The 26,371-nt window shown below is 32.9% G+C and overlaps 1 protein-coding gene and 1 long non-coding RNA gene across 2 annotated transcripts in view; one reads left to right on the top strand and one right to left on the bottom strand.

Annotated features, from left to right (window-relative positions):
- Positions 1-26,371, bottom strand: part of LOC139704716 (uncharacterized) — a 193,953-nt gene that overhangs the window by 24,962 nt on the left and 142,620 nt on the right. The window lies entirely within an intron of this gene.
- Aqr (aquarius intron-binding spliceosomal factor) overlaps positions 1-26,371 on the top strand; it is a 110,371-nt gene that overhangs the window by 38,435 nt on the left and 45,565 nt on the right. Inside the window, exons 10-17 of the mRNA XM_027925733.2 lie at positions 1,060-1,124; positions 2,267-2,383; positions 4,750-4,863; positions 6,436-6,539; positions 11,013-11,115; positions 13,623-13,743; positions 17,307-17,448; positions 22,443-22,621. Coding sequence (XP_027781534.1) covers positions 1,060-1,124; positions 2,267-2,383; positions 4,750-4,863; positions 6,436-6,539; positions 11,013-11,115; positions 13,623-13,743; positions 17,307-17,448; positions 22,443-22,621 — 945 coding nt within the window. The remainder of the gene's footprint in view (positions 1-1,059; positions 1,125-2,266; positions 2,384-4,749; positions 4,864-6,435; positions 6,540-11,012; positions 11,116-13,622; positions 13,744-17,306; positions 17,449-22,442; positions 22,622-26,371) is intronic.

Here is a 26,371-nt window from a genome sequence, read left to right as displayed (position 1 = left end):
TTTCTGCCCCACCCCCCATTTTTAAAATTGGTGCGTTACAGTTGTACATAATTGAATAGATGTTTTTTAAGGTCTTTTCCAGCTATTGAATTTTATTTTTCTGTTACTGCAGGGTCTGGATTATGGGCATATTTTAACTGAAAATTTATAGGGAAAATTCCAGTTAACATTCCTGTGTATAAGTCACAAAAGTATTTACATTTCTTCACATAAAGCCTTCCATTTTCCATTCCACTAGAAGTAAATAAAATGAATGTATTTTTAAAAATGTTTATAGGATATCTTTTACAACTCTGCCACTTGAGTTGTCTCTGGACATCAGAGACCTGAAAGTTACTTGATTTCACAATGCAGCCAACTTAACAGGATGGTTTTAGCTAATAAATGATAGATCATTTCCTAGAATTAATAAAAATCTTATGCTCTGAAAGTATTTTATATTTTGTATCACAAAATATTTTAATTACTTTAAAACAAAAAAGAATGATTTTTAAATGGTGCATTATGTCATGAATAGCATAAAATAAAATTGTGATTTTAAAATATTTCATTGCTTTGTGTCATTGGTATTTTAATATCAAAAGTAATACAGTAGGAAAAGATAACATAAATTACTCTATACTGCTAATTTTCTATGTATTTTAAAGATGTGTACATATATACATGTGTATATACATATTCTGTGTATATCTACATAAACATGTATTTATATATATGAAAAAGCTTTTAGAAGTTTAGGATATGATCATACTAAGGAAAGTAGAGCAAATTCTGATATAAAACTACTTTTTGGTGGTTTTTCAAAATCTAGTCACTAAGTATGGGTTTTAAAAGTTAGCACTTTAAAAAATATCTTTTTGCACATGTGACACAAGATCATGTTTGTAGAGCAAAATAGCAGCTAAATATCAGTCTGCCTTTTAAAAAATATACAGGATATTCTTACTCAAAATCATAGTTATTGTGAATAAGAAGTAAATTATTTTGCTTATATTATTAAATTTTAAGAAGTAGCACATATAGTCTAGTAAAATTCTAACATGTTTCTCTTATGTCTAGAACCTGTCACTATGGACAAAGTTCATTATTGTGAAAGATTTATTGAACTTGTGATAGATCTAGAGGTAAGAAATATAGAATGACTTGTTAGGCATTTATTAAGAGTCTAATAAGCTTAAGCATATGACTGCATGTGATATATTTCTTTATCACCTCTAACTGTATTATTTGAACCTTATGTCAAGGTGTCGCATACTCACAAGTTATTGTACTTTTAGGTTTTGAGATGACTGTCCCATTTGACATGGGCAACTATTTATTGTCAACTTTTTAAATAAATTTTTTTTTAATTTTTTAGACATTGATGGACTTTATTTTATTCATATGTTTGCAGTGTGGTGCTGAGAATCGAACCCAGTGCCTCACACATAGTAGGCAAGTGCTCTACCACTAAGCCACAACCCTAGCCCCTAAATTAAAATTTTTAAAGGATAAGATTCCATAATACTATGTGCAGAATGTTGGTAGGAATTTCAGATAAAGATAAAAAGTGATATATTTCAAATAAAATCCATTTTCTTTCCCTTATAAAGTGGGAAGTTGAAAAAAGATCTTTTTGTGCCTTATTTTGAATGATTGTTAGAATATTGGACTAGCAGTCATTCTATAAATCTTCATTTATATTCTAGATGTGTCAGTAACAAATTTATTTCCTTTTGGTATGTAGGAGCTCAACTTCATCTGTTAAATGCGTTATGATTAGATAATGGTTTTCAAACTGTAATGGTCCCATAGTTTCTCATCATCACCTTTCTGACTATCATGGGGTAATGTGGGGAGAGGAAAGGGAAACAGGGGTCTTCATTTAGGGAGACTTTTCCTTTTTCTTCAAAACAGCTCCATTTTTAAACATACACAATTTATACTGGGTTTTAAACTTAATTGCAACTTCACACTGAAATTGCATGTAGGATTTTGTTGGAAAACTATTTGTTGAGATGACTTGTGAAAATTCTTCCTGTGTTAGATATTATTTTTAATTTTCTCTTTAAAGTTCTGTTATCATCATTGTTATTAACTAAAAACACTGTCACTGAGTTTATTGACAGCATGACCCATGCCCCTTGCTATGTGCACAGTATGTCTTTGTGGAGGCTGGAGGGTACTTTGTGATGAGTAATTCTGAGTTAAATATAGTAGACTTTACCTTTATACTATCTGCAGAGAATACATGCAGAATTATTGCTGTGATGTTTATTTTTCCTAGGCCCTGCTCCCTACAAGGCGCTGGTTTAATACCATTCTAGATGACTCTCATCTTTTGGTTCACTGTTACCTTTCCAATCTTGTTCATAGGGAAGAGGATGGTCATCTTTTTTCTCAGGTGAGCACTGATATACCTAAACATACTTAACCATTTTAATTTCTAGGTTCATCTTTGCCAATTGGAAGTACGAGCATATGACAAAAAGTAAATTCTTGGAAGGATGATAAAATGAGATAGACATTATTGCCCTGTATACATGTATGATTACACTACTGAAGGGACTGTACACCATGTACAGCCAGAGGAATGAGAATTTGTGTGCCATTTGTGTATAATATGATAAAATGCATTCTGCTATTATGTATAACTAATTAGAACAAATTTAAAAATGTAAATTCTTCTAAATATCGAATGATGTAAAATTCTAATCATTTTAAAGTCAGGTCTTAATATATAAAATTAATGCATTCTTGCATAGGTGGCCTTTAATAAGTATATATTCTAACTATGTTATTTATGTATGACTTTATTATTGGACTAAATTGTGATTTTGGTGATGTAGTTCCACATGTTCACATATTTTGATTTTATGTGAATAACTATTGTGGAATATAGTCAGTGATGAGCGTTAGTTTCAAGTAAACTGTGCCCAGTACCATGGCTCTGTCTTTCCACATGATGGTGGTGACAGGCAATTGATAGCATGGAAATGTATGTACACTTATCCTGCTACCTTGGGTTGGAAGGTAAATGCACTTTAAGGAAGGCAAAAATATTAATATTTCCTGTTTTTTGTAGCATCATATAGAAGAAAACATAACAAACTTGTAATTATTCTTTCTTTTCTTTTTTTTTTTTAGTACTGGGAATTGATCTCAGAGGCACTTAACCACTGAGCCACATCCCCAGCCCTATTTTGTATTTTAGAGACAGGGTCTCACTGAGTTGTTTAGTGCCTCACTGTTGCTGAGGCTGGCTTTGAACTTGTGAACCTCCTGCCTCAGCCTCCCAACCTGCTGCAATTACAGTCATGCACCACCATGCCTGGCAATTATTATCTTTGAATGATATCATAATGGGAGATACAGTTTTTGTGTGCATTACATATTATTTTATCTCATGTCTATAAGCATTTCTTTTTCTCATCCTCTTTATAAATTTTTGTCCAGTGAGTTGTTGTGTGTCTTAAAATCTTAATATCTAATCTGCTATGGATTTGAAGTAAAATAATTCAGGTTTGAGGTGAATATAATTAGTAAACTCTTTTGATGCTGCTGCTACATGGGGAAAGCAGACTCTTTTTTTAAACACTATTTTTTTTTTCTTTCTACTGGCTCTTTTTAGTTAAACATAATATTAGGATTCATTTTGACAAAGTTATTAAAATATAGAATATAATTTGTTCTAATTCAGTCCCTACTGTATACTCCCTTTCTCTTCCCTCTCCTTCTTCCCTTCCCTCTACTGATCTTTCTGCTATCTATCGATATATATATTTTTTAAATTTGTATCTTATAAATATACATGATGGTGAGATTCACTGTGGTATATTCATATATACACATAGGAATATTAGGTCCTATTTATTCTACTGTTCTTTCCTTATCCCATCCCACTTCCCTTCCCTCCAGTTCTCTTTGTCTACTCCACTGACATTTCTTCTAATTTTTTGAACCCCTCCCCCACTTTATCCCTGATCAGCTTCTGCACATCAGGGAAACATTCAACCTTTGACATTTTGGGACTGGCTTATTTTACTTAGCATGATAGTCTGCAGTTCCATCCATTTACCAGAAAATGCTATAATGTCATTTCTCTTTATTGTTGAGTAATACTTCATTGTGAATATATACCACTTTTTCTTTATCCATTTATTTGTTGAAAGGCACCTGGGTTGGTTCTATAACTTAGCTATTGTGAATTGTGCTACTATAAACATTGTGGCTGCATCAATGTAGTATGCTGATTTTAAATCTTTTGGATATATAACAAGGAGTGGATTACGTGGGTTATATGGTGGTTCTATTTCTAGTTTTTTTGCGGAATCTCCATACAAAAGCAGGGACTCTTTAGCAGCTGGCACCAAGCTAAAGGCTTAATGGCTGTGAAGACTGATAAGAGGAATGGACAACTTAACTTTTCCCACCTTACAGTTTCTCCCCAACAGAAGCAGCACAAAGAAGAATATCTCTACTTACAAATCCAAAACCCTCATTCACATTGGGGATTACAGTTTAAATTCTCTGTAGAAGTAGACCATGTATAAGTAATAGACTTAGCAATTTATTCATAAGACATATTTTGTTTTCATGTAAACTAAATGTGTTTGGGTACGTTCTGAAATATTTGTTATGATCTTTACATTCCAAAAATTTTCAGCAGCTCTGAGAAAATTGCATTATTGACTTGTTTATTTTATTAAATAGTGCTATATTTTTTTGGTCTTATTTCCATAGTTAATTAATTTAAATCTATCCTTTCAGCTTTTGGACATGCTTAAGTTCTATACTGGTTTTGAAATTAATGACCAGACTGGAAATGCTCTGACAGAGAATGAGATGACCACAATTCATTATGATAGAATTACTTCTCTACAGGTAATTGAAATGGACTTTAGCCTTTTCTTTAATCTAATTTTTGTATAGATGCAAATAGAAAAAAAGAAGTACTAATATAATAGTGTTTTATCATCAACTTTTAAAGTTTTCTAATTCTGATGAATTAATGAAAAAAAAATGACTTTCATAGTGCATCTGAGTCCTATGAGTCAATATGATGTTATTCTACTCCGAAATATTAGTTACTAGGCCAGTTTGGTACAAATATTGGTCTTGCTGCCACTTTTATTTCATGAACAAGTGCTGCATCATATGGTAAAGTATATGAAAGCATTTTACACATTTTTAAGATCAACACATGTAATAGGACTGAAATTTACCAATGTAGTTCATATATGCCAAAAGAAGTACTTTTGTTTTCTGTTACTGACCTCACTTTGCTATTGAGCTTCTTTTTTTTTTTTTTTTTGTTTGATGACAGAAGGATGCTTTTGTCAGTTTAAGTTTTTTGGAGGGTAAAGTCTTAAACAGAAGTTTAAACTCTTTTTGATAATCAATTCTACTCTCTGCTTGATTTTCTGATCTCCCTCCTCTTTCCACAAGTGACATCAGGGTGTACATGGAGGCTCTAAAGTTCATTGTTTTGGAAGAGGAATGAACTCAGATGTCTTTTCCTTCTTTTCTCAGAACATTAGTGTTTTTGTTCTTTTGCCCTTCAAGTAACCACAGTTGGTGTGGATGTGGTTTTATCCTGTTGGTACAGGCAAGGCGTGATGACTGGTCTCAAGGAACTCCATACTGCTTATGGAGTCTCCTGTTTTGTTCTTTATGTTGTTAGTGTTCTTCTGAGAACTGATTCTCACTCATTTCCTGGTTTAGGCCACCCATTCTCAACTTAGTCATTTTGTAGTTGTCTTCAATAATCCCATGCAAACTCACTCATAACATTGGTGACCTGTGTGTGTCATCCACCATGGAGCACATAAAAACTTCTGAGTCTCTTCTGTAACACTGGGGCATCAAGGAAGACTAAGAATGTTGTCTTAGATATTTACCATCTTAGTGCTGCTATTTCTATTTTCTTATAGCTTATTCCATATTGGTTGGGAACGTTAGCCTACAGGTCTTTTCTTCTTCGAGTTCCAAACAAAAACAGGATGTAAGCATATTGTGTTTTGCCTCTCTCCTCAGGTTATTTTTTCAATGGGAACTTTCCCTTGGGATTTTATTTTAGTCTTGTAAGGTCAGTTCTTGATAATAAAATGTTTTTTTTTTTTTTTTTTAATCCCCTTCTGTTAATAGCCCTCATGGCTATTTTTATATAGTCAAAATCAATTTTAGAAATAAAAATTTGAAAACACTGGCTCTTCATTTTTGCTTTCCTGCTTGAGTAATTCTTGGTGGTTGTTGTTTTACTTTTATTTTTTTTCTGTTGCATTACATATTTCTGGATGAATAAGGTGCAGGTCACATCCTAGATGCCTATAAGAAAGGGTGGTAGTACATTATACTTTTAGAAAACATTTCCACCATACAGTCTGTAAATTTTAGATGGTTTTATTAAGATGTAGATATTAATTATTTATATATTTTTTTGTCATTCTGTTTCAGAGAGCTGCTTTTGCACATTTCCCTGAACTCTATGATTTTGCCCTCTCCAATGTGGCAGAAGTAGATACTCGGGAATCCTTGGTCAAGTTTTTTGGACCTCTTAGGTAAGGCAACACAAAAGAAAAACTATTTATAAACTCTCTTAGTATCATGCTCCTTGAATTTTACTTTGTTGCTTTTATTAATTTTTGCATTATTTTAGATAATGCTGCTTGTTCCTTCACTCTTCATTGACATCTAAGCTTATGTTATTCTCTAACAGTTTGATATCTTTGAGTCACTTAAAAGCAGTTATCCATCCCCCCGCCCTCCTCCTCCTCCTCCTCCTTCTTCTTCTTCTTCTCTCTCTCTCTCTCTCTCTCTCTCTCTCTCTCACCTTTTTTGGGGTAAAAGATATTTTTCATAATTTATGTCATTTTATAGACCTTAAATTTTTCCTATAGTAGGACATTAAATTGGTCAATCCCATTAGTCAGGTAAGAGACATCCATAATGGTTCATCATTTGTGATATTAGTTTTATGACTTAGGAACATTTTTGCATGGTTAAAATTTATAAAATTAGTAATATTGTCTGGCATTTAGTTATCTGCTAATATAGGTTTTTGAAAATAGCGAAAGTAATCACGTTTATTTAATATTAAGTGGTACTATGCTAAGTGTGTAAATAATCCTCAAAACTTCATATTAGTAATAAATACCATTTTTTTAAAAAAAGTAACTAAGGCATAGAATAAGTAATTTGCTTGGTTACACAGCAAATAAGTGATAGAGATAAGATTTGAACCAGTTTAATTCCTGAACCCTAAGTTTTAACACTGTTCATTATTTCCCTTTTGTTCTTAACTCTTGGGAGAAATTATGTAGTTATTTTGTATTTGAAATGAAACAAACTAAGGTTGATTTGTTTATTCATTTTCAAGTGAGGATCTGATTATAATTCTGATAATAGGTCTATTTTATTCTTTGAAGTAATTGCATTGAGTTCTATTAAATGGTACTATCACACTGTTTTTTAATTACTCACTTACTGATGGATCTTTAACTATAAAATTTTGGGCTGTTACCAACAATTCTGTATGAGCATCTGTGTTAGTCAGATTTCCATTGCTGTAATAAATATGTGAGATAAATGAATTTTAAAAGAAGAAAGGTTTATTTTGATTTACAGTTTAGAGGTGCCAATCCATGGTCTGTTGGCCCTAGAGTAGGAATGCATGGCAGAAGCAGATCACTTATAGCAGGTTAGCAGAGAAGGAGAGGGAGGAAGGACCAGGGTCCCAAAATCTTCTTCAAGAATATGCTCCCAATAACCTAACTTCCTTCCAGTAGTCCTCCCAGTAACGCCACAGGCTGGAGACTAATCCTTCAACACATGGGCTTGAGAGAGATTCAGTATTTAGACTAGCAGCATTCCTTGTTCCTTCTATGTAAAGAAAAAAATTTAGTGTTGATTCCTAGAAGCAAATGGCTGACTCAAAGGTTGTATGTTTAAAATTTGTTCCTTCAGAAAAGACTAACAATTTACACTTACTACCAACACTAAGTAAATGAGTCCTTACTTTTTCCCCATCCAGAGCAGAAAAATCCTTATTGTTTTACTTTGCATTTTTTTCATTATATTGGGAAAATTGAGTATCTTTAATTTTGTTAGCCATTTGCATTTCTTCTGTAACTTTCCAGTTATTCTTTACTATTTTTTATTTGATTGCTTATTTTCTTACTCATTTTATTTTTGAGAAACCTTTATATGGTCTAGATATTAATCCATTATCTAGTTTGTATTACATGATTATTTTTCTCAGTTTAACTTTGTAATTTCTTTTGTTATTACAGGTATTTTAATTTTTTTGTTTTAGTTTCTAAACTTTATTAGTTCTACCTCATGCTAAAATTCCTGCAGAGTTGGGATTTAATACAATGATCTCAAATGAAAGTGGCATTTTAAAATAAATTAAAATGCAAGCATATCTGTATCAATCTATTTTTAAATGTGTCATTAAATTGGTTTAAAAGTCCAGTGTCAATTATATATCTGTAAGTGTTTAAATAATTTCATAATTTTTAAAATTTTTGCACCCACTCTGTTTTTTTGTTTGTTTTGCAGATGTTTTAATTTTTTAGTTAATCATATCTGTCAATCTTCTTTTTAGTGATTATACTTTATGTAGAAGACCTTGTGGGCCCTAAGGTTACAAAATATTGTCTTATGTTTTTAGACCATTTTTACATATTACATTTATTTTATCTGCATAATACATTTGAGGAAAAAATTTTTTCCAGTAGCTCATTAAAAATATGAAATATAATCCATTATATGTTAACATGTTTATTATTAATGAAAAATGTATACTCTAAATGAAAAAAACACAATGGGAAGAGTGACATTGATTTACATGTTTGTGAATCTTTTAATGTCTGGTTTATTGAAGCTAATTGGGTTTGTACATGAGCTTTAATGTCTTACTCATAAAGACTCAGATAAGGTGTAAATCCTTCCCAAATTTATCTATAGATATAATTTAATTTCAGACAAAATTCTAGCATAGTATTTTGAAAAATTGACAAACTTATACTAAAAGTAATATGGAAAGGCAAGGGAACTAGAAGAAACACAATCATTTTGAAAATGAACAGTGTTGGATGAATTCTACTAGCTACTTCCACTATTTAGTATAAAGCTACAGTAAAGAAGATATTATACTATCAAAAAGGGTTGATTTATGGAACAGTAGAGTAGAATAGAGAGAGAATTCAGAAATAAGACACTCTCTCTCTCTCTCTCTCTCTCTCTATATATATATATATAGTTAGTTAGTTAGTTAGTTGCTTTTTATAATGTACTTAGTTAGAATTAAATTAATTTACTAATATGAAGAAAGGATAATTTTTCAACAGTGATGCTAGAACAGTTAGATATCTTTATGCAAACTATGAATGAACCTTGAACCATAACTTTGCATCATATACACAAAAAACTCAAATTGAATTACAGACTTAGATATCAAAAATAAAACAGAAAAAAAAAACTTTGTCATTATGGTTTGTGCCAAGATTTCTACAAACACCAAAGCACAATGGAAAAATTAAGAATTGGCCTTTATTGATATTTAGAAAAAGTCAGCTCTTTGAAAGACATTGTTTTCAAAGAGAATCAAAAGACAAGCCACATACTAGCAGAAAATATTGACTAAAAAACACATACGTGATGAAGGATTGGTATTCAAAAGTCTTAGAATTCCATAAGAAGAAAATAACTAATTAAATGGTAAGAGGTTTAAATAGATAAAGTATCAAAGCAAATAGATGTTAGTGCATGAAAAGATGCTGGGGAAATGCAAATTTGAATCATAATATACTTACTACATATGTATTAGAATTATTTAAAAGAAAGAAAAACAATGGACAATTTGCCAATGATGTGGAGCAACTGGACTTTTCAGACATTGCTGGTGGGAACTAAAAATGAGAGCCACTTTGGAAAAAGTCAACACTTTCTTTTAAAGTTAAACATGTGTTTACTATATGATCCAGCAATCCTTGCTTAAAGATATACCCAGGAAAAGTTAAAATTTTATCTTTATGCAAAAATGTATATAGTAGCTTTATTTGTAATTGTCAAAAACTAGAATACATATATATCCTTCAAGTGGTAAATGAATAAACACACCGTGATACATCATGTAATATAGAATAGTACTGAGCAATATGAAGCAATGGACTACAAATACACACCACATTGTGGGTGAATTTCATCCACCAGTATCAGAAGACATCCAGTGTCCAAGGCTACCAAATGTGTGGTTTGACCTTCTGGAAAAGGCAAAATCATAGAGATTGAAAATACATTAGAAATTTCTAGAGAGTGTAGTGAAGGTTTGATACAAAGTAGCATGAGAGAAATTTGGGGGTTGATGAAACTATTTAAGTAGTGGAAAGCTGTCAAGTTCACCGAAAAATTTGGAATGGGTATTCAAGAATCCAAATTTAATAACAGTTTTAATTTTTCACTGTTGCATCAGGATCATTCTTCAATAAAACTGGCTTTGTAAAGAAATACTTTGTGCAATTGAGGAATTCTGTGACTACTTTTAGCACAGGTTGGTGCCACTGACTGAATCTTTGCCAGCAATTTTACCCGTCAGTGCCCTTTTTTTGGGGTGCTGGGGATTGAACCCAGGGCCTTGTGGATGTGAGGCAAACACTCTATCAACTATATACTATATCCCCAGCTAATCTGTATCTGTCTACTCTATATCCCCAGCTACACACTAATGCCTTTGTACTGTCGGTGTATGTATAAATATAGTGGGGGAGGGATGTCTTGGTATTAAAAACATGCTGTCCTTGCAGTTCCCTTGAAAGGACTTTAGGTACCATGAGGTTTGTAGAAAATACTTAAAAAAAAAAAAAAACCTGAATACTTAAAAAAAAAAACCTAAGTTTAATTTTCATTACTGTCTTTTGATATTGGCTGCCCATATCATAGGACTATATTTATTTTTTAAACTGTCTGTGAAAATGCATGTTTCAAAAGCAAATTGAATTGTTATGAATAAAATGTTCTTCATTCTGCAGTTCAAACACACTCCACCAGGTGGCATCATACCTCTGCTTGTTGCCAACCCTTCCTAAAAATGAAGACACAACTTTTGATAAAGAATTTCTTCTAGAATTGCTGGTAAATATTAATATTCTCTGAATTTTTCACGTAGTTTTCTTTGCCTTTTTGAACTATTCAAAAAGATGTTGGTATACATTTCTACTGTACTAAAAGATTGTACTAAAAGATTATACATAAATCATATATACAAATGAACTCAAAATGAATCACAGATTTAAATATCAAAACTAAAACAGAAAAAAAAAATCTTTTTTTCTTGTGGTTCAGGCCGATATTTCTACAGACACCAAAGCATAGTGAAAAAATTTATGATTTGGCCTTTATCAAAATTTTAAAAAAAGTCTGCTCTTTGAAAGACATTGTTAAGAGAATGAAAAGGCAGGCCACATACTGGGGGAAAATATTGGAATACAGACTGGTATCCAGAAGTCTCAGAATTGTATAATAAGAAAATAACTAAATAAATGGCAAGAGATTTAAATAGACACAGTATCAAAGCAGATAGATATTAGTAAGTCCATGGACAGATGCTTAGTATCTTGTCATTAGGGAAATGCAAATTTGAATCATAACAACACACAGCATAACGACTGTTTTGGAATTATCACTTGCTTTTTGTCAGATTTGATTTTTCATTTCTTGGATTTCTTCTCTCAGGTCTTTCATCTCTTGAAACTGCTTTTTGACAAGAACTCATTACATCAGCAAGCATTTATGAGCAGCTTCTTTGTCAGGCACTGAATTCACACATTGGAGATACATAATTGAAACCATTCCTTTCTTTAAGGAGATCACAATTAAACATACACAATACATGTATATGAATAAGCATTCATATGTTTATTTTAAGTGATCATTTAAATATAGTTTCTTGAATATTTGGTTTTACCATTATCTCTAGGAAATCTTGGGAATGTTAGAAATATAAGAACTTATCACTAAGTAATTGAAGAATTCTTAGGGATTTCGCATTCATTTTTGGAAATGAGAAGCTTTAACTTTCAAACTATTTTTGTGTGTGTATGTGTCTGTGAAGATTTTTGTTTTGTAGAAATCATAGTTTTCTGTTATAATTCATGGAGTACATTCTCTAATAAGATAGAATTATTATAAATTGAATAGCTTTTCATGTATTTTAGACATTTTTGTGCCTAAGCTAACATACTGTGTTGATGTGCGTATACTTTTCTTACACATATGGAACCATATTAAGCATACTGTTTTATGATTTATTTTCTCAGCTAATATTTTTACTACAAAATGTAAAACACAATCTCTCACTGTAGCAAACAAGATGATGTACTAGTTTCACAGAGACCACAAACTCTTTGTAGCAGGTGTTTAAAGCCCTAGTGACAGGTGTTTTAAGTGCTGACTGGAGAGAAGTCTTTGGGAAGCATTTTAAATTAATTTAAGTATAGAAAAACACTTTCTTACTGGTAGGTTTACTTGCATGAAGAATATGACTTAGGCCACTGTCTTTGTCTTTCTTCCTTCAAGATCACTTTTCATTGTCTTTGACCACATATGTGCTTTCTGAAAATTCTTCATGCTATTTTCTGACAATATAAAATCTCTCATGAGTCAGGTTTTGGTATTAATAATAATAATAAAAATGTGGATTTTCTACTAGAAATCTTTCTAACAGTATGTTTGAGTATAAAGTTGACTCTGTGCTTTTTTGGGTCTTGTAACTAAAATCTTACCCTTAACATTTAAATAGGTATTCCAAAAGAAAATAATTTTTAAATGTATAGTGATACAACATAGCTTTTGTTTCCTCCCTTTCCTAAAAGAGGTCTTCAAGCTTTGGTTTCTTCTAATATCCAAATAACCATTGAAAAGTTAAAATATACATATTGCTTAGCTATCACAATATCTTTTTTCCTAAAATAATTTTACCTTGTACTAAACAGAATATGACATTTTCAAATGTTATTATTTTAGCAGTGTTGATTGGGTAACAAATTTATGTTTGTATGTGAGATGGATTGTTTTAATATTGCTGTAATAATAAGGGTACCTCAAGGTCATCATTGAAGGGGAAATAGAGATAGTCCATTTCTCTTTTTACAAGGGAGAACACAAAACAGATCGTATAGTTAATATAAGAATGACAAATAGAACTTAGGGCTTCTATTTTTCTCTTAATGATAAATATTCAAGTGTTTAAACTCTGGGTGTGTGCCAAGGACTTCCACTATTTTACAATATTCTATCTGTACATGAGAAATCAGAGAGGTAAGTAGCACTTTTTCTGTTTTACTAAAAAGTAAACTAAGATCAGGAAGGTAACTTTCCCAGGTTTTCCTTGTTCATACATAGAGAAGCTGGGACTTGAACTCCAGTCCATCTAATTCCAAAGCACATTACTATTGTTCCTCTTTCATCTTTGTTTTAATGGAGAAAATGGAGGAAAGAAAAAACGTCTTGTTAAAGTGCTTCAATAACCTAAAAGACATAAAATTTCCCATTTCATACTTTATAGTGAATTTGGTCATAAATTATTTTGAGTGAACAAAGATGATTCTCACTTTCTGCATGAACTGTTTCCTTTCTCTTAGGTATCTCGACATGAACGTCGGATTTCTCAGATTCAGCAGTTGAATCAGATGCCTTTGTATCCAACTGAAAAAATTATATGGGATGAAAATATTGTCCCAACTGAGTACTATTCTGGGGAAGGTATGGTAAAGAGATATAGGATTCAGGTGTAACATGAAACAATTCAGAATTCATCGTATATAATTAAAAATGTATTCCAGTTTATCTCATAAATTAGGATAATTTTCTGGTACCTGAAGCTCAACTTAAAAAAATATTTAATATTTTGAATGCTTAGTACTAGTATTTTTATTAAATTTAACCATACCTTATTGTATATATGACACTATATATAAAGTATGACCGTAAAACTGTAAGACATAATGCTGAAAATATAACTTTCATTTTGTCACTATGATACGCTGTTTCATCGAACTTTTTTTTAGAGGTTCTTTTGAATTCTTTGTAGAGCAAAGTGATGACCACCAAAAAGAAATTATCAGTAGTTGATAATGAACCCTGAATTTTGATCCAAAGTGATATTACCTAGTTTATTCACCTGCCTTTCACTACATTTGGTTCTGTGGGCCTTTTACTCTTCCCCTAAGAATGAGACTTTGCCACAACTGAGAATATACAGAAGTATCTTCTGTCATATTTTGAAGACATATTTCAAAGGAAATTTCAAGAAGTCTTGAACAATGGCATTGTTATTAGAAAAATTGTGACTTTTAGAAAATCACAGATGTTTTCTTTTTTTTTAATACTTTTTAGTTGTAGATGGCACAATACCTTTATTTTATTTATTATATTTATGTGGTGCTTAGAATTGAACCCAGTGCTTCACACATGCTAGGCAAGTACTCTACCACTGAGCTACAACCCCAGCCCCTCACAGATATTTTCTTTTGGTATATTTATTTAAAAGACAAATTACTTCCGAGTTGTATTCTAAATGCATAATTGCAGCAAAACCAGTGTACTAAAATTGTGCTAGAGTTCAGAATAGTCAGTCTTCCTATCTTTTTATAGCTAGGAAGGTTGATATGTTGTTTTCTTATGTCTAAGGATGCATTCTTGGGTGATAAAGCTACAGAAATTCAAGCAAGTGATGGTTATAGAAGTTGGGAAATGGTTCCTTTCAGGTGAAAGGAAGAAAATGTAAGGTATATGAGAGAGTCCTGGATAGCTAACAAGGTGATTCCAAAGCTTCATTTTTTTAAATGTCCTTTACTTTTGGCATATCTCCCTATATCTTTTTTCCCCCTTTCTGTTGAAGAATCTGGGTTGTTTGATCTGCAGTTTCCCACAGCCCAGACTTTTCAAAAGAATATCGTTTGTTGTTTTTTGTTTTTTAAATAAAATGTGCTATGAAAAGAGATGGTCTCCCTCATCTTCTGGCCTGAAATAAATTGAATTCAATTGCTAGTCAAAGTTGACTAATATAAATGACATGAAAATTTTTATGCAGCATTGTTTTCTTGTCTTTAAGTCCTTTTGTTATATCTTTGATATTCTGCATGACAATCATAAAACTGATTTGCTAATAAAATGTGCTTTGGATTCTTTTTTTTTTTTTAAAAAAAAAACCTTTTTGATAATGTCACGAAGTGCTTGGTTACTTATTATCCAAGAGAAATAGTGTTAAGTGAGGATAATGGAAAGAATATTTATCATTAACATAGAGAAGAGCAAGTCTGGAATAACAAGGCAAATTTAGAGCATAATAGTGATCTTTAGAGACCTATTTTTGCAATGAAATGTATTAATCCAGTTTTCATGGTAAATTTTGTCATGTGCTAAGGTCATACTCACTTCAAGATTTGGCAAATGTGAATTCGATGATAAAATAAGGCTTTATAAAGTATTTTGAGACTACTAGTGTTAAGTATCTTTAAATATTTTTTAAGCATTGTCTGATATTTAGATTAATGTATTATATGTACTAACAAAATTCATCCTTTATTCCTAGGTTGGTTTGTTGGTTGGTTGTTTTTTGTTTGTTTGTTTGTTTGTTTGTTTGTTTTTTGGTACCAGGGATTGAACCTGGGGGCACTTAATCACTGGGCCACATCCCCAGCTCTCACCCCCAGTTCTTTTTTTTTTTTTAATTTTTTTATTGTTGGTTGTTCGAAACATTACATAGTTCTTGATATATCATATTTCACACTTTGATTCAAGTGGGTTATGAACTCCCATTTTTACCCCGTATACAAATTGCAGAATCACATCAGTTACACATCCATTGATTTACATATTGCCATACTAGTGTCTGTTGTATTCTGCTGCCTTTCCTATCCTCTACTATCCCCCCTCCCCTCCCCTCCCCTCTTCTCTCTCTACCCCCTCTACTGTCATTCATTTCTCCCCCTTGTATTATTTTCCCCTTTCCCCTCACTTCCTCTTGTATGAAATTTTGTATAACCCTGAGGGTCTCCTTCCATTTCCATGCAATTTCCCTTCTCTCTCCCTTTCCCTCCCACCTCTCATCCCAGTTTAATGTTAATCTTGTTCTCATGCTCTTCGTCCCTACTCTGTTCTTAGTTACACTCCTTATATCAAAGAAGACATTTGGCATTTGTTTTTTAGGGATTGGCTAGCTTCACTTAGCATAATCTGCTCTAATGCCATCCATTTCCCTGCAAATTCTATGATTTTGTCATTTTTTAATGCAGAGTAATACTCCATTGTGTATAAATGCCACATTTTTTTATCCATTCATCTATTGAAGGGCATCTAGGTTGGTTCCACAGTCTTGCTACTGTGAATTGTGCTGCTATGAACATCGATGTAGCAGTTTCCCTGTAGCATGCTCTTTTTAGGTCTTTAGGGAATAGACCTAGAAGGGGAATAGCTGGGTCAAATGGTGGTTCCATTCCCAGCTTTCCAAGAAATCTCCATACTGCTTTCCAAATTGGCTGCACCAATTTGCAGTCCCACCAGCAATGTACAAGTGTACCCTTTTCCCCACATCCTCGCCAGCACTTGTTGTTTGACTTCCTAATGGCTGCCAATCTTACTGGAGTGAGATGGTATCTTAGGGTGGTTTTGATTTGCATTTCTCTGACTGCTAGAGATGGTGAGCATTTTTTCATGTACTTGTTGATTGATTGATTGTATGTCCCCCTCTGAGAAGTGTCTGTTCAGGTCCTTGGCCCATTTGTTGATTGGGTTATTTGTTATCTTATTGTCTAATTTTTTGAGTTCTTTGTATACTCTAGATATTAGGGCTCTATCTGAAGTGTGAGGAGTAAATATTTGTTCCCAGGATGTAGGCTCCCTATTTATCTCTCTTATTGTTTCTTTTGCTGAGAAAAAACTTTTTAGTTTGAGTAAGTCCCATTTGTTGATTCTAGTTATTAACTTTTGTGCTATGAACCCCCAGTTCTTAATTGTCAGCTTTTATTAACCTGGTTTCAATTTCTTTCTTTTTTTTAATATTTATTTTTTAGTTTATTTCACAATTATGTGGTGCTGAGGATCAAACCCAGTGCCTCTTGTATGCTAGGCGAGCGCCCTACCACTGAGCCACAACCCCAGCCCCTTGGTTTCAATTTCAATGTGAAAATAAAGATAAGATGTTTTCAATTAAACAGCATTTCAGTTATCATTAGATTCTTATCAAATTTATGATATTATTTTTTTAATACATAGAGCAGATGACTGATTAAAAGAATTATTCAGATATGGATATTCCTTTTCAGGTTGTCTTGCTCTTCCCAAGTTGAATTTACAGTTTTTGACTCTTCATGACTATCTCCTAAGGAATTTTAATCTGTTCCGCTTAGAATCAACGTATGAAATTAGACAGGACATTGAGGACAGTGTCAGCAGAATGAAGCCATGGTGAGTAAATTGGTTCTACTTAATAATAACAAGATGCATACAGTGACTGATACTTCTGTCAGAAACTTCATAAATGTGTTTAAAAAATAGTTATATTACATGAAGCCTTCCGAAATAGGAGATGTTTACTCTTTAGGAAATTCTATGCGAGTTAAAATCTATCAGAAGTGCTAATATATGAAATAGGTATTTAAGTACTTGGAGGCAGAGCTGGGAGACTGGGGATAAAGCAGGAGAAGTTGTCTTATTTTGAGAAAAAAGGGAAAGATGTAGAGGAGAGTAGGTTAGATCTTGGTAAAGGGGTAAAGAGATGGGTATGAGTTGTCTAGCAGTCTAAGTCCTGGATGAAACTTATGATAAAGGGTTACTCCTCTACCTCAGTTGCTCCTATGACTGTTGTTAGTGCCATCGTCTCTATGGGAACTGGCCAGGGATGGGGGATGTTGCTGAATGTTACACGGAGTGGTACACTGGTAAGTCTTCTCTCTTTATCCGTAGATGGACTTGAAGGGGCTAAATCATCAGGATTTACTTCTAGAACAAGTTGAGTAGGTCTAGTTATTTGAGGAACTCTTCTGTTTAAACTTGGCTCTCCACCTGCTGGCTTATGTCTGGAATTCTTTTACTAAAGTCCTTCACTGTAGTTATGCAGAAAGCTTTGCATTATGAGATTTGTGAAGGTTAATTTTGGTTTTTTAGACGTTGATTGACTTGGTATAAAAGCTCTCCATTGACTATGGCATTCTAAGTATGGAATAGATGTGACATAAGCTATGTGACAAAAGCATTTGCAAATTAGTAAATTTCTATGAAATGAATTTTCATTACCTTATGGTCATACTCCATACGTACACACAATCGTTCTGCATTTTATATAAAAAGCTTAACATTTCTTGAAAGTGAACTAATTCAGGTATCTTCCAAGCTTCTCTCTTTACTAATTGCAGAGAACTACCATGGGCACTGTGATTATGATCTATTTTTTTCACTTCCATATTTTATTTTATACACAGTTCTATTTTTTAATTAATTATTATGTGAAAAGTTATTCTGGGTGAGACTGTAAAACACAAGACAGAGTATTTTTGACTTAATAATTAGTTGAGTCAGTAAGCAGGCTAGCACTGTGAAATTTGTATACCCACTGGCTGATCATCCCTGCCCACAGCTTAGCTGAAATTTTTGCCCATTGTTCGGACCCTGCGGGAGTGAGTGCTTGATCAGAAAACTTACTTACAATTTATCATTACCTTGAGTTTATATGTTTAGATTCAGGCCCTAGTTTTGGCCAAATAGGGACTTATTAACTAGCAGTTCAATAAATAGAATTCATTAATATTTTATTTAAATGCCAAATACAACAAAAGTAATACTTACGGCCTATTAATAGAGGAAATTTTTTAAAGTTATATCATTTTAAGATATGAGGGGGGGAGTCACTTTCTGGAGTTAATTCATTCATACTTATACTATTAAATTTTTCAAAATTTGTAATCTTAATTCCCATCTCTGAAAATAGTTAAAAATGATGGGATCGTAAAAGAGACCCGTGTTGTTTCTATATAGCATGTATCTTGAAGATGAAAAGGTAGCACAGGCATTTTCACTTATTACATGATGATCATATTTTCAGGCTGCTAAAATCACTGGGAAGTGATAAGAGGAGGGAGCAGAAATTTGTACTTTTTAGTGCTTTGTGTTTCAAACCTTTTGTAAGAAAAAGGAATAAAGGGAGCAGATTAGTGGTTTCCTGGGGTGGGAACAGGGATTGATTGCAGTTGGACAAGAGGGACCTTTTTTAAGGATGATAGAAATGTTCTAAGATTGTGTTGATAGATATATATCTCTATTAATTTACTAAAAATCCTTGAATTGTACATTTACAGTGAATGGAGTCTATAATATGTAAACTATACTGAAATAAAACTAGAAGGAAGTGATAGATAGAACACTACTTTACAAGGGATTGTTCTATTGCTAACCAAGTCATTGGATTGCAGATCCTTTGTTATTAGTTTCTCTTTTTGATGTTATGAAGTTCTGTAACTTGTTGCTATGACACAAAGCCTTTACATTATATGTATTTTATTTTCATTAGCTTTTAATGTTTGGCAATACTTTCTAGTTTGGGAGTGCTAGAGTTTTTTGTCACAGATTTCCCCAATACACTATTCAATGTAAAAACAAAAGTGCAGATTAGACTAACTAACATAAGAAAGAATGGGTATTTGGATGTTAATGGTTCTAATTATTGTAGTTAGCTTATTTTTTCCTCCAATCCATGACATCATCTTTTATTTAAATGTTATTCCCAGAGAAGATGTTTGCCTATATATATATATATATATATATATATATATATATATATATATATATTTGTGTGTGTGTGTGTATATAACCATTTGTTTGCTTGTTTAAAATTATGACTGTATTTGAAGTAGCTTATAGAAATGTTTGAAGTATAGAAAGTAGAAATATTAGCAATTAAGGCTATTTGATGAAGAAGGCAAAAGAATAAGAGTATAAAGTCAAACTAAGTAAAGCTGTCCTTCAGAAATGAAGGAGAGATACTGAGGGTGTGCATCACCTGCCTTATGAGAAATGTTAAGGGGAAGCTTCCTCAAATTAGTAACATGAAAAGACCCTTATAACTAAAGTGATTTTAATCAAGGAAAACACTTCTTAATTTCAAATTATATTACAAAACTGCTGTAATCAGAACAGTATGGTACATGCATAAAGACAAAGACCAATAGACAATCAGAAAGCCCAGGAATAAATCCATACATATACAATTAATCTTTCACACATGTGTCAAAATATACAACAAGAAAGGATAGTCTTTTCATAAATGGTATTCAAAAAACTAGATATTCATGTGCCAAAAACAAAACAAAAAGGAAATTGAATCCCTGTCTTCTGCCATACTCAAACGTGAACTCAAAGTAGATTAAAGATTTAAACATGGGGCTGGGGATGTGGCTCAAGTGGTAATGTGCTCGCCTGGCATGCGCAGGGCGCTGGGTTCGATCCTCAGCATCACATAAAAAAATAAAATAAAGATGTTGTGTCCACTGAAAAACTAAAAAATAAATAAATATTTAAAAAATTCTCTCTCTCTCTAAAAAAGAAGATTTAAACATAAGACCTGAATTCATAGAACTCCTAGAAGAAAACATAGAGGAAAAGTTTCGTGACATTGGTCTTAGCAGTGATTTTTTTTTTTTTTTTTTTTTTGGAACAGGGAGAGAGATACAGCAGCAAAAGTGCAGGCAACAAAAGCAAAAATAAAAATAGTGAGATTACACTAAGCTAACAAGTTTCTGTCCAAAAAAGGAAACAAGAATATAAAAAGATAGCACCTGTAGAATGGGAGAAAATATTTGTAAACCATAAATTATAAAAATGGGTTAATATTCAGAATATATAAGGGACTCCCATACAGCTCAATACAAAACAAAACAAAACAATAATACCCAAACAATTGAAAAAAAGACAAAGCATCTGAACAGACATTTTTTCCAAAAAAGGTATGCAGATGACAGATGACCAAAAGGTATATGAAAATGTGTTCAACATTATGAATTGCTAGGGGAATGCAAATCAAAACCACAATGAGATTTTCACCTCATAGCTGTTATGATGACTGTTATCAAAAAGTCAAAATATAAGAATTGGTGAAGATGTGGAAAAAAGGGAAACCCTATATACTATTGGTGGCAATGTCAGTTAGTGTAGCCATTATGGGAAGCAGTATGGAAATTCCTCAAAAATTAAAAGTAGAACTATTGGTCAAGCAATCCCACTCTGTTTATATAGTCAAGGAAATATAATCACTGTACAAAGAAATACCTGCACTTCCATGTTCATTGCCGCATTGTACACAATAGCCAAGATATGGAAACAACCCGTGTGCATCAATGGATGAATAAAGAAAATGTGAATATATGGCATATATGCATGTACACATGGTAGAATATTACTCAGCTTTAAAAAGGAAGAAAATCCTACCATTTTTTATAATATGGATGAACTTGGAATACATTATACTAAATGAAATAAGCCATATTCAGAAAGGCAAATATGGATGATTTTACTTATATGTGAAATCTGAAAAAGTAGAACTCAGAAATGGAGTAAAAGTTGACTGTTGGGGATTGAGGTGAGTGAAATGTAAAAATGGTAGTCAAGGGATACAAACTTTTAGTTATAAGATCTTGAAATTCTAGCCAGACATGGTAGCACATGCCTGTAAATCCCAGTGGCTCGGGAGGCTGAGGCAGGAGGATCATAGGTTCAAAGCCAGCCTCAGCATCTTAGTGAGGCCCTAAACAACTCAGCAAGATCCTGTCTCAAAATAAAAAATAAAAATGGTTTGGGATGAGGTTCAGTGGTTAAGTGCCCTGGGTTCAATCCCCATTACAAAAAAACAAAAAACCAAAACCAGATTTGTAAGTTCTAGAGATTCAATATATAGCATAGCAACTATAGTTAATAATAATGTATTATATATTTGACTTGCTAGACAAAAGAGTGTAAGTATTCTCATAATACAAAAAAAAGGTAACTGTGGTGATAGATATGTTAATTTAGCTTGACTTCAGTTGTGATTTTACGTATATATAAACATTCCTTAATATACGTTTTACTGTCAGTTACACCTTAACAAAGTAGAGATTAAATTGTGTTGAAGTATTTTATTTTTCTTTTTAATAAAATGACTACACTCCAGAATGCTTTAATATGTATAATGTTATTATTTTTTTCAGAGGCGAGGGAATATTCCTCTACTTTCCTAGGCCATATTTGCCTGTTTTATACTCTCATATATACTTTCTGTATATTGGGACTTTTTTACATAAGTTTAAAAATAGGGATTGCTAATGTTAATACCTAAATACTAGTAAAACATGTATTCTTAATAGTTTCACTTGCCTGAAAGTTTGGGAAAATTTATTTTTGTTTGATTAATCATCTATTTCTTTGATTTTCAGGCAATCTGAGTACGGTGGTGTAGTGTTTGGTGGTTGGGCACGAATGGCCCAGCCCATTGTGGCTTTCACTGTAGTTGAGGTTGCCAAACCCAACATAGGTGAAAACTGGCCAACCCGAGTTCGTGCAGATGTCACCATCAATTTGAATGTCAGAGATCACATCAAAGATGAATGGGAAGGTAATTTTATATTTGAAATGCTGAAGTTGCCTTTGGCTTTTTTAGTTTGTAGATTTTTCACTTAGAGTATTAGCAAAGTACTTTAATAAATTTACCCTTTTTTCTTTTTTTGAATATTTTTTAGTTGTAGTTGAACACAATACCTTTATTTTATTTATTTATTTTTATGTGGCGCTGAGGATCGAACCCAGTGCCTCGCACGTGGTAGGCAAGAGCTCTACCGCTGAGCCACAATTCCAGCCCCCATGTACCCTTTTTTTATTATTATTATTCATTTATTTTATTCATTTATTTATATGTGGTGCTGAGAATCCAACCCAATGCCTCACACATGCTAGGCAAGTGCTCTACCACTGAGCCACAATCTCAGCCACTGTATTCTGTTTTAAATAAAGATTTTTCTGGGCTGGAGCTGTAGCTCAGTGGTAGAGCACCCACCTCGCACATGTGAGGTACTGGATTCGATCCTCAGAACCACATAAAAATAAACAAAGATATTGTGTTCAGCTACAACTTAAAAAAAAAAAAAATCCATGATTTAAAAAAATAATAATGAAGATTTTTCTTAAACTTTTATTAAATCTTATACTTGAAATTTGATTTAAAGGAAGGCAGTTGTTCTTCTAATTATTAGTAGTAAAAATACCAAGGATCATTCAAGAATATTGAAGTATCCCAAATATTTTAATAAAAAGAATAAGATCATATATGTATCCCAATGTTTTGGAAATTGCAGTTTGCAGAGCTGAGAGGAGAACATTTTAAGTCATAAGTTACGATTATGAATTGATAGGTATAATTCAAAAAGAATAAATACAATAGTGTTCATTTTAGAAATGGAGAATACCCACATATTATTAGCATACATGTTCAGTATAAGAAAGGAAAATTGGTATTTTTCAGAAGATAAAAGCAGCCAAAGTGAAAAGTATAGGGATGTGTATACTTTGTGAAGAATAAAGATTAAGAAAGGAGTTTGGGGAAAGGAAATACAGTGAAATAACTCAAAAAGAAATAATAGTTTATTTTCGCCAAAGTGAAGAAAGCAGATTTTCAAAAAAATCAGTGAAATCAAATTTATTCAAAGATACATACACAACAGTTATAGAGAAATGAAACCAGTGATTTTCCCTGTTTTTTACTAGGCAAGATTTTAGGGATCAGTTCTATGTCACAATTCTTTCCAGAGGCAGACATGTTCAAAGTTAGCAAGTCAGAATTAAAACATCACTAACACCTGTGCCAGAAATGGCTCATGAGCTGATTTTTAATTGGCACTTTTATATTTTCCCCCCAGCTGTCTGTGAGACTCTTACTTGCTGCCCTGTTGTGAGAAATAGTAGCCAGTAGGTTTAATCTCCTGCTACCTTCTTTGCATGCCAGAAGGAAAAGGATACTCCCTTAATGGATCAGTTTTCAGAAATTATTGCTCCCTACATAGCTGTCAACATATGGAACATATGATATATTTATCAAGGAATTCAGCAATGAAGCTGGCCAAATGTTTAACAAATGGCTAATCTAGTGAGTATAGTTTGTGACAGATTGTTTTTTTGACTCCTATATCCTTTAAAAGAGTTCCAGTCTGTTGTAATACACATCTAGAATGACTTGCACCTTTATTATTGCTGAACCTTGAGAAAGACATTAAGTTGGTGGAGAAACTTAAGGAGATATTAAACACTTCTTCTACACAGAGTGTATCCCTGTGAATAGTAATGCTTGGGATTCCCCCACCCCCCACCACCAGGAATTGAATTCAGGGACACTCAACTGCTGAGCCACATCCCAGCTTTATTTTGTATTTTATTTAGAAACAGGGTCTCACTGAGTTGCTTAGCCCCTCGCCATTGCTGAGGCTGGCTTTGAACTCGTGATCTTCCTGCCTCAGCTTCCTGAGCTGCTGGAATTACAGATGTGCACCACCGCACCTGGCCAATGGTTGGGAATTTTAAGTTTTTTCATAGGCATTTATAGATGACAGGTGATCCATATGCATTACAATGTTAAGGGGGAGGAAAGGGTGTTTTACTCAGAAACTCCTATTTCCCCCTTGGCAGTTGCTATCAGAAACCTGAAATAGATTTTTCTTTTTCATTTCCTCCTTCCCTCCCTCCCTTCTTTCCATCCTTGCTGTCTTTGTATTTCAGTCAGTATCTTTCTGTTTTTCTTTTTAAAATAGGCCTTTGGTAGAATGATAAATAGTGGGTATATGTTGATGAGTAAGCAATAGAGTATTTAGGGATTAGTGATTCATATTATGGAATATTGTGGTAAGAAAATGCATTTTTTTCATAGACCAGGGTTCAGACTTAGCTCCTATATTGATCACATAAGGGATAACCAGGTAGGAAATTGGAGCAAAAAATGAGAGAGAGGCCCTGCAAATATTAATGAATGTTGTCTTATAAAAATAGAGAATAGTTTGAAGTTTTCAAAATAGAAATCATGAAACATTCATATTGTCCCTTCAAGAAAATTTGAAACTCAGGTCCTTATCATTTTTATTACCTACATTTAAAATTAAGAAGGCAGAATTAATGAAACTGAAGGCTGGGTTTGCTCTAGAAAGCACAGCCAGGAGAGGGTGGATACAAATGATTAAAAAGAGACAGGTAGTTGAGCTCATTATAATGTAGGTTTTAAGAAAGGTACATCTACTATTTATCTTAGATCACAGGAGAATAATCTGCTTTTGAAAGGAACAGATAGACATACCTTAGTAATGCTAAAAATTGACCTCTACATTAGGAGAGACTTGTCAAAGCCACTTCTTTATCTCTTAGACTTGTAAGTTTTGATGGGTTGTGCAGATTAGAAATCATGGCAGTATTATAACACAGATAGTAGAATGGTTTGCTTTGTTCTCGTTGCATATCCTGCTTCTTTGCATAGAATGTCAGAATTAAGTGTTTCTAGCTTTATCCACACTTGCACATGCTACAAAGGAAAATTGGTTCCAATACTATTAGCCACACATCATATTGGTGATTTAATTTAGTTGTATATCTTCTTACCAATGTTTTGAGCAAGCAAACTATTTAAATTTACATTTATGTGTATAGTGGCTAACAAAAATGGATCAGGGGACTGGGGTTGTGGCTCAGTGGTAAAATGCTTGCCTAGCATGTGTGAGGCACTGGGTTCAATTCTCAGCACCATATATAAATGAATAAATAAAATAACGGTCCATTGACAACTAAAAAAATATTTTTAAAAAATGGATCAGAAAAGCAATGACAATTAAATCGCTTAACATTACACGTTATGAGGTATAGTCCCTGTCATGTAGTATCTGTTTTTTAAAAAATTTTGTTTGTATATGTGTGTGTGTGTGTGTGTGTGTAGATAGATAGATAGATAGATAGAAAGAATGCCTTTATTTTTATGTGATGCTGAGGATCAAACCCAGTGCCTCACATGTGCAAGGCAAGCACTCTTACCACCGAGCTACAACCCCAGCCCATTAGAGCTAGGAAGTCTTTTTTCTTTTCTTTCTTTCTTTTTTTTTTTTTGTATTGGGAATTGAACCCAGGAACACTTTACCACCACAGAGCTATATCTCCCACCCGAGTCCTTCTTTAGAAACAGGGTCTCATTAAGTTGCTTAGGTCCTTGCTGAGTTGCTGAAACTGGCTTCAAACTTTGGGTATTTCTGCCTCGGCCTCCCTGAGTCACTGAGATTATGGGCATGCACCACCATGCCTGGCTGGAAAGTCATTTGAGTCTATTATTTGATCTGATGGCTGA

The sequence above is a fragment of the Marmota flaviventris genome, chromosome 2, assembly GCF_047511675.1.
Source record: "Marmota flaviventris isolate mMarFla1 chromosome 2, mMarFla1.hap1, whole genome shotgun sequence".
NCBI lineage: Eukaryota > Metazoa > Chordata > Mammalia > Rodentia > Sciuridae > Marmota > Marmota flaviventris.
This window is presented reverse-complemented; position numbering and strand designations above follow the sequence as displayed.